The sequence below is a fragment of the Patella vulgata genome, chromosome 2 (genome assembly GCF_932274485.2).
Source record: "Patella vulgata chromosome 2, xgPatVulg1.2, whole genome shotgun sequence".
Lineage (NCBI taxonomy): Eukaryota > Metazoa > Mollusca > Gastropoda > Patellidae > Patella > Patella vulgata.
The window spans coordinates 88235990-88254174 of NC_065880.2; the positions used below are offsets into that span (position 1 = coordinate 88235990).

General features: G+C 39.7%; 1 protein-coding gene across 3 annotated transcripts in view; it reads left to right on the plus strand.

The window, feature by feature from the left end:
- LOC126810078 (cadherin-99C) overlaps positions 1–18185 on the plus strand; it is a 50328-nt gene that overhangs the window by 25742 nt on the left and 6401 nt on the right. For 2 of the 3 annotated variants that reach the window (XM_050535036.2, XM_050535035.2), the window contains 9 exons: positions 4487–4639; positions 5671–5736; positions 7285–7448; positions 9586–9645; positions 10134–10220; positions 11047–11163; positions 11959–12078; positions 12938–13081; positions 14698–14785. In XM_050535036.2, the coding sequence (XP_050390993.1) occupies positions 4585–4639; positions 5671–5736; positions 7285–7448; positions 9586–9645; positions 10134–10220; positions 11047–11163; positions 11959–12078; positions 12938–13081; positions 14698–14785 (901 nt within the window). In that variant the 5' untranslated portion in view covers positions 4487–4584. Of the gene's footprint in view, positions 1–4486; positions 4640–5670; positions 5737–7284; positions 7449–9585; positions 9646–10133; positions 10221–11046; positions 11164–11958; positions 12079–12937; positions 13082–14697; positions 17513–18185 lie in introns of those variants that run through there. The other variant, XM_050535037.2, reaches the window with a different exon arrangement.

Below are 18185 nucleotides of genomic sequence, written 5' to 3' on the forward strand. Positions count from 1 at the left end.
TCGCTATTCTTTAGTACCTAGAAATGGACATAGATAGGTCCCAACGCATGTAATAATGTAATATGAATGTATATAAACTAATTTACATTCAATTGTTTCGGTTTTCTGTAATTTCTAATCAGTTATGTTCGGCGAATTACGCCAAGAGCCCAAATTAGAAGATAGAACGACATTAAATCTAATATACGGTCACAGTAGGTGTGTCTTTTACTAATATGCAATTCTGTTTAAAATACAGATCTATATTTCATTTCGTTTTTTTATACTTTCGATGGCCTCTACTACATGAAGATCTGAACGGTTGTAGTGAAAGGACTCGTCAGAAGTCATACGTGCGGCTTTTGATCCTATGACGTCAGATATTGATTAATCAATCAGTGGTGACGTTTCGAGTGGTTTACCCACAGTTCCGTGCACCTTACGCCAAAAACTCACCTTAAACCTTTTAATTGGCTAATCCCTCACATCATCCAAAATGTAGTTTATGTTACAAACCTTCCAGATCCTAGTGTTGTAAAGACAAGTAAAACGAAATTTTGAACTATAAAAAACGAAACGAAATAGGATCTGTGTTTTAACCAGATTGGATTTAAGGTGTTCGTATACAAGGGCACGGGACCTTGTTGACTGGCCATTCTTGTTTTTTTTATATTCTATCAGGAAGATACTTTCAATCATAGACTCAGATGTTTTAGGATATAGGTCAGTTTTCTTTCCCATAATAATGCCGATCTGAAGGCTATAATCGTAAACAATGTTTATCATTGTTGACATCAGACGTATTATTGTTTATATTATATTGTTTACATTGATTCAGTATTTATTTATTTACAAGTCTTTGTTTATTTACGACATTTTATTTCAGATTAAATAGCTAGTAAGGAAAATATCCCCGCCCCACCTTAATTTGATCAAATGCTCTGGTATTAATATGCTGTATTTTAATAATCCTCTTATGTTTCGAAACATTCAAATGCACTGTTAAATCATAAAACGATTAGTTCAACTTGCTATGTGTATTTTTCTTTATTTTTTTTATTTGTAATCCGCTACATATTTATAGAAATTCGAATGTCCTTTAAAATCTTTAAACTATTAGTTCAACTTTGATTTTGATTATAGTGAGAACTGCCAGCTTTTTATTTTATCTCCCATAATGTATCTTTAAATAAAGAAACTACAAATGAAGACCTATCGATGAATATTGGTTAGAATAGGTTTTAGGTTTTCTCCAATTCAATGGCCAACAGCTGTATAAATTCGAAAAATGGACATCGTTCATCAAGCAGTCCTGAAATAATTTGCAGTTGTATGGTTATGTTGGTGTTACTCAGGGGTCAGTTTTAGGGCCATGCTTTTTTTTACATTATCTATTCTTGAACTAATCAAAGAAATAAAACAGTTTAGTGATCAAATGTGTTTCCGTGAAATAAATGAAATGAAATGAAATGGGGTTTGACGTTTTACTGTTCTGCTCCTATACTGGGCTAATGAAGACGGGCATACGCCATACACTGTGCTACGAGGGAAATTTTGCCCGGGCAGCGGCACTATCGCCTAATCTTATATCGAATTCCAACTGCCAAGGGATCTTTTACGTGCATTCCAATGTTTACACGGGACCTCGGTTTTTCGTCTCATCCGAAGGACTAGACAGCTGTCCTTGTCAGGCCCTCCGTCCTGCATCACTGACAAGGGGAAACCACGTCGGAATGTTTCCGTGAAAGCACCAACAATATTAAATCCCAATAATTTCCACTAGCACAAAACACAACTACCACTAGGTGGATATGTGTTGAACAGTGATTCTCAACCTGTGTATCGCTGCACACAGGTGTGCCACGAGGTCTTCCTAAGTGTGCCGCGAAATTTTGAACGACACAAAAAGAAAATGCGAAAAACCACGTGATCCCAATTAAGTATTCACTAGTGTCTACTAGTTATTTAAGTTCATAGCTGTTGTGTCTTTCACCGTTTTAATAGCTTAAATCACTGTCCAAAGTTTTGGGGAAGACCCCAGGTTAAACGACGGGCTATCATGTTGCTGTACGTTGGATAGATTTGATTTAATGGGAAGAATAGACACGATCCCTCAAAAGCTCAAGTACCAGAAGCCAATCCAGGGATGGTTAGAGGTATTTCTCGGGCCATTGCTTCAGGAATATGTGTTGCTATGACTAATCTGTGTCTACGGTTGTATGCCGTCTATGGTTTGCCGTGTTTTCTTTTTTTTGGGGGGGGGGGGGGGGTTATTGCAAAATTCAAATATTTTTCACATATATTTAGCCAGGTGTGCCGCTTTTTCTTTAAGTGTTCCAGGGTGTGCCGTTGGTAAAAAAGGTTGAAGACCACTGGTGTAAAGATATCTTGAACGGTTTAAGATATATGCCGCGGAAACAAAACCGGGGCGGATGGATGGAGGCTCATTGCAATATCTCTACCTTTTTTTTAAAACAATATTTTATTCAGAAATTGAAAGGGGTTGAGGAACACGCACATTTTATATGACCTCTCTGCCTTTATTTCGTTCAGCATGGGATAATGTAAATACATGTATTATGACTTTGTAATTATGCTTTTGGACAGGAAATTAAAGATAATCAGGAGAAATCTGACTCAAATCTACGAGTTCCTATCTCGATTATCAAAGACTGAGATTTTAAGTCAAACTTTCGAAAATCAAAGACACGAGGAAGTTTGTAAATTTGAATACTGTAAGTTTAAAATCGAGAGTGACAGTTGTCAGATATCGAATGTGTTATAGTCTCTATCATTCAGACACAAATATTACGTTGGAATACTAGGATGTTCTGGGTGTCCGAGACTACGAGAGTGTGAGATCTGGGGGGTGTTTGTTTGTCTTGACGACCGAGTGTAAACTAGTTGTGTCTATTTAACCAGGTTAAACGGAAGGTGAGAGGTGAGGACTGTCGTTAAACAACTAAACCCTTAATCAGAGATTAAACTACTGTTTTTATTTGAACCACACTGACCACAAAACTTGGACCATTCTGATTCGATCCCTGCATTGGCCGAGAAAGTTCATCCCGATTTTCCGGCGTGGTTTCCCCTTGTCAGTGATGCATGACGGAGGGCCTGACAAGGAAAGCTGTCTAGTCTTTCGGATGAGACGAAAAACCGAGGTCCTGTGTATACATTGGAATGCACGTAACAGATCCCTTGGCAGTTGGAATTCGATATACAAAATTTCACTCATAGCACACTGTATGGCATATGCCTGTCTTCATTAGCCCAGTATAGGAGCAGAACAGTAGGACGTTAAACCCCATTTCATTTCATTTCATTTTGGACCATTCTGAATATCCTAACACTGATATTAGGGTGGCCCTTACACCCACTTCTTAAGGGAGAGAGGAATGGGGTTTAACGTCCACTCGACACAAACTATGTCATTTCTGGACTAACATATGGTTCAGTTTTATTTCAGTAATTCGCTTGCGCCCGGGGGTTCTTTAGCAGTGGGAGGAAGCCCACGAGGTTGAACAGGCGACCATACTCTTTGTCACGTACAACCGAGGAATCGAAACCACGCTAGTTGATTCAATGCGCTAACCATTCGGCCATCCCCCCCTCCCCACCCCCACCCCACCGCGCTTTTTAAGGTGGCTGAGGTGGCCGAATGATTTGACAAGAGCGGGTTAGACCAGAACATCTGTGATCGATCATAAATCAGGGGTGATATAGGAAGATATGTTCTCAACCGAGTTGCATAAATAATCGGTGTATGGCGTATGGATATATTGCATCCCGCCCCCCAACCCCCCACCCCCACACACACACACGCCCACCCCACACCCGCACATTACCGCCTGTCTTTGAGAAGATTTCCAAGAATGTTAAAATAGAAGGCCCATTTGTCCAGCAGGGTTTATCGTAAAACATTTGGCCGGCTATATTTCTGTTTTTTAATCAATTAGTGGCGATTGAGTATCCAACGGTCACCACGTCCTGTTCCTGAATACCTGGTACAACTGTGTGTTATAAGATTTAGCTCATGGGGCGAGTCTTGACGTCCGCTTCTACCGAAGTGATGTCGCCGATAATTCTTGTCTGTGCTTTAGATTGTAACCCATATTTTTGATATTTTACAAAACCATATCTTTGATATCACAAGACTGAAAGACTACATTTTTGATATTTTACAGGGTTGAATACCATATCTGTGCTAATTCACAGAGCCGAAAAACCATATCGTTGATATTTTATAGGGTTGGAAAATCTCATTTTCTATTATTTACAGGGCTGAAAACCATAGCTTTGATGATTTTTGATATTTTACAGAGTTGAAGACCATATCTTTGCTAATTCCCAGAGCCGAAAAACCATATCGTTGATATTTTATAGGGTTGAAAAATCTCATTTTCTATTATTTACAGGGCTGAAAACCATAGCTTTGATATTTTATAGGGCTGAAAACCATATCTTTGATGATTTATAGGGCTAATGTTTTTTTGATATTTTACAGGGCCGATTATTTAAACATGGCTATCAAGTACCAAGAGTTATGATGATTTAAAAACTGCGAGAAAATCAAGGAGATTAGAAATAAACCATTATTACAAAATGATTCGACAGATAAATTACTTCTTTGTCCTGACATTGTGTTTTACTTCTTATGGTAAGATATATTTAATTATAATAAATCAACCACGTCATTCCCCAATCTTTTAAAATACAGGGGCCTGTTTCACGAAATTTTAACTAAGATAAAGTCCAAATTTTAGTAATTTGATTAGATAATATTAGATTGATTTTAGTGCTTAGCCAATCAAAATTGAAGTATCTACTAAAATTGGATTTTATCTTTAGTTAAAATTTCGAGAAACACGGCCCAGATCTATATTTCGTTTCAAGGGAGAACGCGAGATCGGAGACGGTCCTGCACATATGACGTCATACGCGGATTTTGCGTTAGGGTTAGTCTTGGTCCTTAGGGTTATGGTTGGGGCTAGCCCTGTTTACATCTTGAGGTTTTGACGAAATCTGCAGGTCCTAACCCCTATCCTAACTTAACCCACAACCTATGTATGACATCATATGTGCTAAAATGTGCAGGGCCGTCGCCGATGTAGCGTTCTCCCACTTCAAGCAGAACACGAGTTAAATAAAAACTCCCAAAGGTCCTAATAAAGTGAAGACAATATAAAACGAAACGAAATAGGATCTGTGTTTTAATCAGGTTGGTGATTCCCCGACTTTTACATGAAATAACTTGGGTTATTCACTTGTTGATTTGACATATGCTGTTTATGGCTTCCAATGTCCGTGTAGTTTGTGATTCTCCAAAATCTCAATGAAATAACCTAGAAATGAAATGAAATGGGGTTTAACGTCCTACGGTTCTACTCCGACTGAGCTAATGCAGACGGGCATACACCATACTGTGTGCTATGAGGGAAAGTTTGCCCGGGCAGCGGAACTATGGCCTTCTGTTATATCGAATGCCAACTCGCCAGGAGGATATGTATTGCCCTGGGTCCCAAAAGATAACATTGCTACATTTATAAACAGTGAGCGACAGATACCATAATGACGTTACTTCCGGTATTTTATCTGGCTTACTGTCTAAATGGTTTGTATTTTGGGCTGCGGAATGATGAAACTATTTTAATATTAGATAATGAATAAACAACATTTTATATTTTGTAGTAAACAGTCAATGTACCGGTGCACCACCACCACCTTTTCAGAGCGTCCAGGAAACAGATGAACCCGGTAAGATCAAAAAAATATATACAAAATCACATACGCCCCCCCCCCACACACACACACAGAGAGAGAGAGAGAGAGAGAGAGAGAGAGAGGGAGAGAGAGGGAGGGGGTTAACGGCCACACGGCCACACGACACAAACACTAGGTCACATGGTTCAATTATATTTCAATAATTCGCTTGCGCGTAGGATCTTTAGCAGTGGGAGGAATTCGGAAGACGCGGAGAAAAGCCAGGAGGTTCGACAGGTGACCCTACGCCTTGTCACGTACAACCGGGGAATCGAAACCACGCCAGTTGACTCAATGACAGACCTTATGATACAACGCGCACGCGCTAACCATTCAGCCCCCCCCCCCCATTAACATGATGCTAATGGTCTACGCGGAACCTTGAGTTTTTGTCTCACCTGAACGACTAGATACCTTGACTTGACAGGCTCCCTGTCCTACACAACAAGTATGGGGAATAGAGAGAGAGAGAAAGAAATGGGGTTTAACGTCCACCCGACACAAACTAGGTCATTTCGGGACTAACACATGGTTCAATTTTATTTCAATCATTCGCTTGCGCGTAGGGGTCTTTAGCAGTGGGAGGAAACCGGAGGACCCGGAGAAAACCCACGAGGTTGGACAGGCGACCCTAGTCCTTGGCACGTACAACCGGGGAATCGAAACCCCGCCAGTTGACTCAATGACAGACAGTATGATACTGCGCGCGCGTGCTAACCATTCGGCCATCCACCCCCACCCCCCCAGTATGGGGAATGAGTCTGGAAAATCCTGCAGAACTGTCTCGGACCTGGGATCTTCTGGTTGTTGAACCTGTGCCATTTCTAGAACACGTGCAATCGTTTCTATTATAACATTTGTCTGATATTGCAATCTGATTAAAACACAGATCCTATTTAGTTTCGTTTTTTTTATAGTTCAAAATTGCGTTGTAATTGTCTTTACTACGCGGTTATATAAACCGCGTTCTAGATGAAGTGAGGGATTAGTCAATGAAATGGTCCGATACGGCGAGTTTTTGGCGTGAGGTGTACAGAACTACCCACTAGAAACATCAAAGCTGATTGGTTAATTAAATATCTGACGTCATAGTGTCAAAAGCCGCACGTATGACCTCTGACGTGACGTTCAACTGCAACCGCCAGATCTTCATGTAGTTTAGGCAATCGAAACGAAAAGAAAACCAAACCAAACCAAATCTCCCGTCAAAAGGCAACACCTAGTGACTCACGTTTTTCTTATTTTGAGAAACGTAATGAATGAATATTAAACCCCAGCTTATCCATTGATTTGACTATTGAGTTACTAGGTTTTTCTGTGGCACACTAGACAAATGAAGGAAGTTGCTAGGTTGTGTCATGGGTGTAACTGCTTACAAAAGCAAGTACAACAACAGGAAGCATATACCCTAGTAACTACAAATTTGGTCCTAACTCAATTTTGATAAAAAAAAATTAGTAACTAGGTTTTGACTTTTGACGGGAGAAATAGGATCACATTGTGTGCTTTAATCAGATTGTATAATAAACCCTCATATTTCAGGCTATGAGTTATTTAATCTAACTGGTAATAATGCTGTGTGGTCGTTTGCAATCACCAAAGATGAAGATGTCTTCAAACAATACTTCAACTTTGACCTGCATAATGAAACTTACTACTTCTCCCTTAACCAGACTTTAGATCTAGAGGACATCTTTAATAATACGGTAAATTGGTATTTTATATTAATGTCCCCATTGACTTCAATGGTAATTCGTATCTCTTTGCCCGACTCTTACTCTTCCCCTAATTTTCTTTTGGGCTGAACACGTTTCATTACAGCCAGAGCAACCAATTTTCATGTCTCTGCTCCAACGAAAATTTAAGATACACAAACTTGAAGTAGTATACTAAAACAGGGTCAGTTCCAGGAAATTTTGCAGGAGGGGGTTTGCCAGGTTCCAGAGATAATGTACCCCCCCCCCCACACACACACCCGCTCTTGAAAAGTTGAAAAGTTTTAGGAAATACACATCTATATCGTCTTTTTCACGTATATACACACATTGAGCTGTTTAAAGAGAAAAAAACAACAGCCCGTTTGACGGCAATTTTATCTATAATGAATTAATATCATCACATTGTGATTCAATTCCATTGCTGCAAAGCATTAATTGTGATATAACATATGTCTTTATCATTATCTCGCGCTTTCGATGCCCATCCCATCCCATCCCATCCCACCATCTGACGATAAAGGATAAAGCACACGATAAACAGCCTCGATTATCAATTTTAACGTTAAACTATTAAATAACGCGGGTGTTCTAATCCTTTTAAAATCTCGGCCATCCAGTGGTCTAATTGTGGGAATGTTATTTAAATAGGTGTTAAAATAATGATTTTTATAATATTTGGAACCAGCAAAAAGACCTGCAATAGGTAGATTTGACTCGTACAAAATGCATCTTCAAATTCACCATATACGATTTGCACAGAAACATGGTTAAATCTATATTTTAAGGCCAACTCCATTTTTGTCAAGGTCGCTGAGATGTAAATAAGGTTAGGGCACGTGATTGTTGGCGAGATTGTAGGTTAGGGTTAGGGTAAGCATTGGGGCTAGGTCCATGGTTAGGGTTGGGATTAGCGCTAGCCCTGTTTACATCTCGTGACCTATGGCGAAAAATTGAGTTGGCCTTATCATTTAGCACTAACTGGAAACACAGCTAATGAAACTATATTGTCAATACAACGGTTACGTCAAAGGAAAATCAACTATTTCAATTGAAGATCCACACGACAGCTTTGACGAAAGGCTTAACTTCTGAACTAAACATCAAACACTTCGACCAAACGTTAAACCACGTGGATCAAACATCAGCTCTTCGACCAAATGTGAATTTTGTCGAACAAACATCATTCAACTAACTAATGCTCAACAGCTTTTTCACGTACGATCGAACTTCTAGAACTTAAACTAAAAATAGGAGTGTGCTGTGGATTATTGTACAATGACCACCTTTTAGACTCTAGACTATAACACATACGTATAGAAAAACATCTACTTATTTATTTGGGCGACGTTTCGAAGAGTTGTCCCATTCTCTCAACGTTATGTTCCCCCTTGTTTGTGATGCAGGACGGAGGGCCTGGCAAGGACAGCAGCCTGTCTAGTCGTTCAGATGGGACGAAAAACCGAGGTCCTGTGTACACATTGGCGTGCACGTAAAAGATCCCTTGACAGTTGGAATTCGATATAAGAGTAGGCCGTTGCGCCGCTGTCCGGGCAAAATTTTCCTCATCGCACACTGTATGGCGTATGCCCGTCTTCATTAGACCAGTCGGAACAGAACAGTAGGACCTTAAACCCCATGATGCGACGACATCTTTTGTCAAATAATGTACGGACAACCTGGCAATCGGGCATTATTTTATAGTCGATGAAATATTGGACTCGCGTGACGATTTCATGGCAATGCTCGTGCGGGATAGTATTTATACTATAAGTTGTATAATGGTCTCGAACAAGACATTGCGTAATATAAATGATACAACACTCGGGCTGACGACCTCGTGCACTATTATTACTAGTAGTTTCGTCCCATCCGTGCATCACGGACAAGGGCGAACCACGACAGAAAATCCCGATGAACTTTCCCGGTCAATGCAGGGATTCAACACGCGACCTCCAGGCTAGCGAGCCAGCGTCCTACCCACTGAGCCACTTTTTCGGAATAAGCTTTGGTCATATTTTGCATTAGTAAGTTTGTTTGTATTAGTAATATTTTGTATTAGTAACATATTTTGTATTAGTAATATATTTTGTATTAGCATATTAGTAATATATATTTCACTTTGTAGGGTATACGTCTGACAAATATAATGATGAAGTTTTACTGTACCAGTAGCGGCCTTACACAGGTATGTCGAAATCAGAATAATCATAAAATTCAGAGACTGACAGCTTGGCCATGGGAGGCCCATGCGAGCGAGAGAGCGAGCGAGAGAGAGAAAGAGAGAGAGAGAGAGAGAGAGAGAGAGATTAACATCCACTGGACACAACCTAGGTCATTTCGGGACTAACATATGGTTCTATTTTATTTCAATAATTCGCTTGCGGGTTTAGCAGTGGGAGGAAACCTGAGGACCCGGAGAAAACACACCAGATTAGACGGGCGACCCTACGCATTGACCCGTACAATCGGGAAATCGAAATCACGCCAGTTGACTCAATGGCAATGATACAATGATACAACGCGCACGCGCTAGCCATTTGGCCAACCCCCCCCCCCCCGTTACTTGCGGTGGTATTTTACTGTATGTATTAAAAGTTTGTGAACTCGTCGAATAATTGAGTATAACTAGGTGTTTGTTATTTCAAAATCATGATTGTTTTGTTTTAATTTCAGAATTATGATTATTTTTTGGGAGTTACTGAAGTCAACGAATTCCCACCCAATTTTATCAACCAGCCATTTGTACGAAATATTACAGAGGTAAACTTATTTTTATAAACAATAATTGTATTAAACAAAACTTAAACAAAATTCACTAGTTTATTATACACAAACACGACGTTTCGATAAGCCCAGTCGGAGCAGCACTGTAGGACGTTAAACCCAATTTCATAGAGAGAGTGAGAGAAGAATGGGCTTTAACATCCACTCGACACAAACTAGGTCATTTCGGTTTCGGGACTAACATATGGTTCAATTGTATTTCAATAATTCGCTTGCGCGTAGGGGTCTTTACCAGTGAGAGAAACCGAAAGACCCGGAGAAAACCCACGAGGTTGGACAGGCAACACTATTCATTGTCACGTACAACGGGAAATCGAAACCACCCCAGTTGACCCAGTGACAGACCTTATGATATAACGCGCACGCGCTAACCATTCGGCCATCCAACCTCTCCCCCAGATTCGGGGAACCGTCCATTTCTCAGGCAGTAGATTTTCGTTTATCGGGAACAAACATCAGAGAATGGGGAACATTAAATTGTTTTTTGCTTATCATATTGTAAATCCACTCGACACAAACTAAGTTATTTCAGGTTGTATACGAGTTAATGTTATTATATTTTACAGGATACTAGTATTAATACACAGTTGATTATACTAAGTCAACATGTTATTATATATTACAGGATGCTAGTATTAATACACAGTTGATTATCCTAAGTCAACATGTTATTATATGTTACAGGATGCTAGTATTAATACACAGTTGATTATCCTAAGTCAACATGTTATTATATGTTACAGGATGCTAGTATTAATACACAGTTGATTATACTAAGTCAGCATGCTATTATATGTTACAGGATGCTAGTATTAATACACAGTTGATTATCCTCAGTCAACATGCTGAAGATAAAGATCTAAACCAGTCGATGAATGAAATACAAGGATTTAAAATACACGATTATATTCCTGTAGAGGTAATGTTATTAAACTTATATTAACATTTCGTTTGGTTTATTTCGTGATTGGAGCCACGCTGGCTCTCCAGTCTGGAGGTCGTTTGTACAATTGCTGCATTGGCCGAGAAAGTTCATCTGGATTTTATGACGTGGTTCTCCCTTGTCAGTGATGCAGGACGAATGGCCTGACAAGGACAGCGGTCTAATCGTTCGGATGGGACGGAAAACCTAGGTCCCGTCTACACATTGGCGTACACGTAAAAGACTCCCTTAGCTGGAATTCGATATAAGACTAGGCCGTAGTGCCGCTTTCCGTGCAAAATTTCCCTCACAGCACACTGCATGGCGTATGTGGTTCAGGACGGCGGATCTGACAAGGAACAGCATCAAGCCGTTAGGACCTGACGAAATACCGACGTCCCGCGTACACCTTGGCAAGTACGTAAAATATCACTTGTCAGTTGGAATTCAATTGCTGTCCTACAAAAATTCTAACACTAACCCTTTTTAGGAGACTGAACTATTAAAAGGGTTAGTATCACCCAAAATACACATGTATATAAAGCGGCCATTGTGGACTCCAGAAATTCCTGAACCTCTCCAACCGGCCTACAATCAGCACTCCCCTGCAAAAATGGCTATCATAGCACATTACATGCCCGTAGTCGTTAGCCCGGATGGAGTAGGAAAGTAGGACGTTAAACCCCATTCCATTCATCATATATTTTAACAATATATGTTTGTAAATTCCCTATTGTGCAGTCTCTTTCATTAAATTAAATCACCAACACTAACCATATAAAACACTTGCAGCTTGATGGACAGACGAAGTTCGAAATGCCGAAAGCTCAAGATGGACTAATTCGGTTGAAGTCACCTCTAGACTATGAAACGATGGATGATAAATTGTATATATTAAACGTTTCAGTACAAGTAAGTGAATTAAGTTTTACATAGGATGGTTTCGTAAAGTGAATTATTTGCGGTTTATACATAGGATTATCCGACAATTGGTTTCGTAAATTGAATTATTCGCGGTTTATAAATAGGATAATCCGAAAGTTGGTTTCGTAAAGTGAGTTATTCGCGGTTTATACATCCGGTAGGTGAAATATTCGAATTCTATAGCGCTATAATAAAATGGCCTAAACACTTTTGGATGAACTTTCAGAGAGCGTACTGTCTTTTAACAGTGGGAGAGAATCAGAAGGCCCATGAGGTCGGTCTGGCGACCCTACTCCATGTCACGTACAAACTGGGAATTGAGATAAGACACTTGACGCAATGACAGATCTTAGGATCTAAATCGTATTCTACAGACAACATAGGGAGATTATCTACGTTGATATGCAATCTGATTCAAATACAGATCTATATTTCGTTTCGTTTTTTATACTTTCGATGGCCTACACTACATGAAGATCTGACCAGTTGTAGTGGAAGGTCGCTTCAGGGGTCGTACCAGCGGCTTTTGGCCCTAAAGCGTCAGACATTGATTAATCAGTGTTGACGTTTCTAGTGGTTTACCCACAGTTCCGTGCATCGCACGCCAAGAAGTCGCCGTAACAGATGGTTTCATTGGCTAAGCCCTCACGCCATCCAGAATCCAGAACTCAGGTTTTATAACAACTCTTCCAGATCCTAGTGTAGTACAGACAAATAAATCGAAATTTTGAACTATAAAAATGAAACAGAATAAGATCTGTGTTTTAATAAGATTGGTTGGTATGATAATCCGAGACTTTTAGAAATTATTATTTTAAGATGTTATAATTGTATGCTATTCTTTCAGGATCGAGGTGGATTAATGGATTACGCCTTGATAACCGTGAATGTGATAGACGTCGATGATCAGCCACCAGAATTCTATTATGAAGGGTGTCAGACCAAACCGTGTTCTATTTTCTACCAGACTTCCGTTGCCGATGATTATGTGGTAAATTTCTATAACATGATTTATACATTTTTGTTTAAAGGGGCATAATGGGAGATTAAATAAAAAGCTGGCAGTTCTCACTATAACAGTTAAAAACTAGATAATGTAAAGGCAATTTGTTGAAAATTTTAGTCAAATTGATCCACTCTGTACCGGGATATTAGCTCTTGAACTTTAGGCCTAGCCTCGATCATCATTACTAAAGTCGGTACGATAAAATACATAGTCTCGATTATTCATTTTTACGTTTGATTATTTTTCAAAAAATGTATTCTAATCCGCTAAATATCACAGGCTATTGATAGCATTGAGAGTTCACGTAATACCCTGCATATTTAGCACTAATTTCTATTGGGTACTGACCCAGCTTGAGAACCTATCAGATTCCTCGATCATCATGAATACCAAGTCTCGCGCTTTCCAGCTAAAATGTCTACCTGTGATAATCGAGTTGCAAAGTTCAAGGTTCATTCAATGTCAAGGTTTCCATGGAGGTCGCCATGTTTAATTTGAGTGTGTTTTTGTCACAACCTCTAATGGACAATACTGTTCATCAGGGCCGTATGTAGGGTTTTAAAAGTGGGGGCGCAGCAGAGTGGTGGGGCGCCATAGCCTCTACGTATGTGATATAAGAAAGTTTCGACCAGGGCGCCATTAAAACCGATCGACTGATTAGTGCCTTAAGAGCATAACTGTGTGATCATAATCAAGTGGATTATTTTATAATTGAAAGATTGTCAAATAATTTTTGTTTTTTTTGGATGGGGTGGGGGGCGCAATTTCTCGGGGCGCCTTATTTTTCTGGGGGTGCAATGTACCCCCTGCACCCCCGCTAAAAACGGCCCTGCTGTTCACGTGTCTTCTGTAAAGGGAGATAACATAGCTATTAGTTTTGGAATTGCAAAGTAGTGTAGCAACGTCTGAAACTCGCGGTCGTTGCTTCAGAAACATGGTATTAATAGTGAGTTAAATTTTGTTGCTCAAATGTAAGGCCCATCCCCACCATCGCTACTTCCGGTCACCTGAAGTCATTCAAATTGTACTACCCGTCGAAAACACATTACCAATTTGTGTATTATTCAAATGAAATAACATTAGGAATTTTTAAACTGTTTTATGGTCTAATGGAAGTATATGGGGCTTCAATGGTACAGTGTAGTCACATGGTTGAGCGGAAGTGATCTAAGGATAAATAGGAAAGAAGGACAAGAAATAAAATGGGGGTTTAACGTCCTACTGTTCTGCACTGTATTGGCTAATGAAGACGGATATAAGCCATACAGTGTGCTTTGAGAAAAAGTTTGCTCGGAAAGCGGCACTACGACCTACTCTTATATCGAATTCCAACTGTCCAGGGATCTTTTACGTGCACGCCAATGTTTTTCGTCCCATCGAAGGACTGTAAGCTGTCCATTGCCAGGTCCCACGCCCTCCACTACTGACAGGACGGATAGTTCCGATGAACTGTCTCGGTCAACACAGGGATGCGAGTCAACGTCCTACCCACTGAGCCACCGTGGCTCCTCGACCGGAAGAGATCTAAAGATAAGTAAGGAAAGTGGGGCTATCAGACATACCACAATTCATCTAACATGTTTACATTATTTATCTTCTAGGGTGATTTAACCAGCTTAACACCAGCTTCAATATACGCACGTGACCGAGATACGCTTGGTTATCCAGTTCGTTACAGTATTGTTAATGGTTGGTTTTTAGAATTCATATTATATAATATATTAATCCATATAATCTTTAAGTCTTTATTGTAGAATATAAAGTCAGATCTTGGCAAAACGACCATAAAATATTTTACGGTTGGCTGAAAATTTACCGAAATTTGGAATAAATTCTGTGAATTTTATGAAAACTACGTCTGTAATCCTGAGCTGTTATTTGGTAAGGTATTAGCTAGTGTGTATATCGTTGAACTAACTTTATTTACGGCTTTAAATAGAGTTATTGAACAGCAGTGGGCCCACTACTGGCCCTTGTAAGACACCTGTCTGCAAACTATGTGAAATGTAGACTGTGCTGGCATGAACATGTGGCTTATGATGGTGGCCGAGGTTTATCAAGCTGGTTTGATACTGAACAGCAAAGGGCCTAGTACTAAGCCTTGTAGGACACCAGCAAGCACGTGTAAATAAAGATTGATTAATATGTAGCTTTTTGTCTTGCGGCGGATTGTAATGATGCTCTACATAAATTATTTGGGTTTGATTCTGGAGTAAAGATTTTGTCTCTGAAAACCAATTTCAGTTAATTTTCAGCAATGTTGTAAAATGTTTTAATTCTGTTGTGCAGTGTCATAATTCTCTGTAGCTCTTGTATTTATAGGTTTCGGTTCAAACTTTGACTTTTAGCCATCTGGTTTCTGTTTTAATATCTTTATCTATACATGACTTTAAAGCGACACTCTTTTGTAAAAAAACCAAATAAAACAGTATTTAGAAAGATGGGGATTGTGGTAAATAAAACATTTATTAACAGCTAACATATTCGAAATACCCAACGAAAATATCAGATAACAATTTTAGCCATGATGGATTATATAGTATATTCGAAACTCCATAAAAAAAGATGCTTTGGTTCGTTTTTTTTAAAAAAAAAAAACAATAGCCAAGAGATTGTCGCTTTAAATTTCGGGTTCGCAAAGCAGGGTATATTGTAAAGTAGCATGAGAGGGCCATCTATGTATTTATTTTATATAACTGTTATTCTATTTACGCTCCTTCTATAATTAATACTGTATTTTACTGTTGGTTATCGTTAAATCTCTTTATATATATTCGCTTTAATGGTTGATATGTGCATGATATTACCCTGTATCTGAAGAGTTGGGGTTTCTCTTGGCTGTATCTTTAAAAAAACATTTTTAAATAATAATACCCAATAACATCAATTAAGAATGCTAAATAACATAGATTATAGCGGTATACTGATTGATGGGGGGTTGGTTGGTCGAATGGTTAGCACGTGTGCCCTGTATGATAAGGCCTGTCATTGGGTCAACTGGCGTGGTTTCGAATCCCTGGTTGTAAGTGACAAGGAGTAGGGTCGCCTGTCCAACCTCGTGGGTTTTCTCCGGGTCCTCCGGTTTCCCCCCTACGCGCAAGCGAATTATTGAAATAAATTAAAACCATATGTTAGTCCCGAAATGACCTAGTTTGTGTCGAGTGGACGTTAAACCCCATTTCTCTCTCCCTCTCTCTATACTGATTGATAATGATATAGGAATCAGCTCTAAATTTAGCTCACAACCCGGCCGTACATGCTACAAAACATTCTCAACACAAGTCTCGCTATCCAGCATTCGAACTGCAAGGGAAGACAACTCTGTTTGGGAGATTGCAAGTCTACGGGAGAAATTTTTAGTAAACCCGCGCGTGAGACATACGCGTCACTTGCGTGTGTTCGGCATCGTAGAAGATCGCAGAATGCTCTTAGAGACTTTTGGTCCTACACATACAAAATTTTCACCCGGTTTCTTGCAGCTAGTCTGCGAACTATCAAACCCTAGGAACCGTGCGTGTCATGATTCTTACGGCAGATTGTGTTGAACTACAATTATTGACATTGTTATCGACGATTTTCTCACACTAACCCAAATTTTATTCTTTATAATTTACCCCCAAATGACCTCCGAGTTGATACACCCATAATCTTTGTAAATAGATTCTACATGAGTCTATACATGTACAATTATTAAATGTCATTGTGCGTGATAACGATAGAGGGATACTTTGTAAATAGCTTCAAGCTTCAACATCAATCTCATATACAATTGCTATATGCCATTGTGCGTGGCAAGGAGTAGGGTCGCCTGTCCAACCTCGTGGGTTTTCTCCGGGTCCTCCCACTGCTAAAGACGCCTAAGCGCAAGCGAATTATTAAAATAAAATTGAACCATACGTTAGTCCCAAAATGACCTAGTTTGTGTCGATTGGACGTTTAACCCCATCTCTCTCTCTCTCTCTCTCTCTCTCTCTCTCAACATAAAATCATTTATATTTAACCCTTAAAATCACCAAGAGGCTCCCCAGCAAAGGTTAATTTCCAATTTCATATTTCCAGCTTTATTTTAACCCCGGTTGTCTCTGATCAATCGTGCTTTATTTATTATATTCCGCATGTCGCAAGTTCGATTCCAACTCTAAAGGTAAGAAAGATATTTATTTATTGGAAGAAGAAACATAATCATCTGTATAACCGGAAGTTGGTGTTGCTATCATTCATCTATTTAGTCCGTGGGAAAACGAATGACATTGTGACATCATGGCATGCAGGTAGAGTTGGGAGGAATAGCTAGTCTAGATTTAAATTAGAATCATGAACCGGTTTTTTTAATCAATTGATCTTGGACTTGATTATTGCTTCACGGCATTTTAAATTCATATAAACACTAAGCTAGTGACATGCAGAGAGGGAGTGTGTGGGGGCAGGGGGGGGGGGGGTGCTGTGGCCAGTGGCCCCGGGCATCCATTTTAGTCTGGGAGGGGGCGGGGGCATTCATTGAAAGAGTGAAAATGAAAATTGAGTTTTTTAAAATTTTAAATTGGCTGTAAACTTATATGAACAAGCTGCTCTACTTTATTTGAATACAAATTTATCTTCTGAAATAGTTAAAATGTCGTCCTTTTTAATTTCCTGAATACTAGTACAAGGCTCTGTAGTTGAGTCTTGGAGGGGTCTATATTTCTATGGGCATAACAATCCATGAGCCGCATCAAACCTCTGCACGCCACTGGGTGGTTGGATGACCGAATGGTTAGCACGTGCGCCCTGTATCATTAGGCCTGTCATTGGGTCAACTGGCGTAGTTTCGAATCCCTGGTTGCAAGTGACAAGGAGTAGGATTGCCTGTCCAACCTCGTGGGTTTTCTCCAAGTCCTCCAGTTTCCTCCAACTGCTAAAGACCCCTACGCGCCAGCGAATTATTGAAATAAAAAAAAATAAACCATATTTTAGTCCCGAAATGACCTAGTTTGTGTCGAGTGGACGTTAAACCCCATCTCTCTCTCTCTCCCCCTCTCTCTCTGCACGCCACTGCACAAAGTTTACGAACAAAAGCCCATCCATTTTGAAAATTTTAATGAGTTATCTC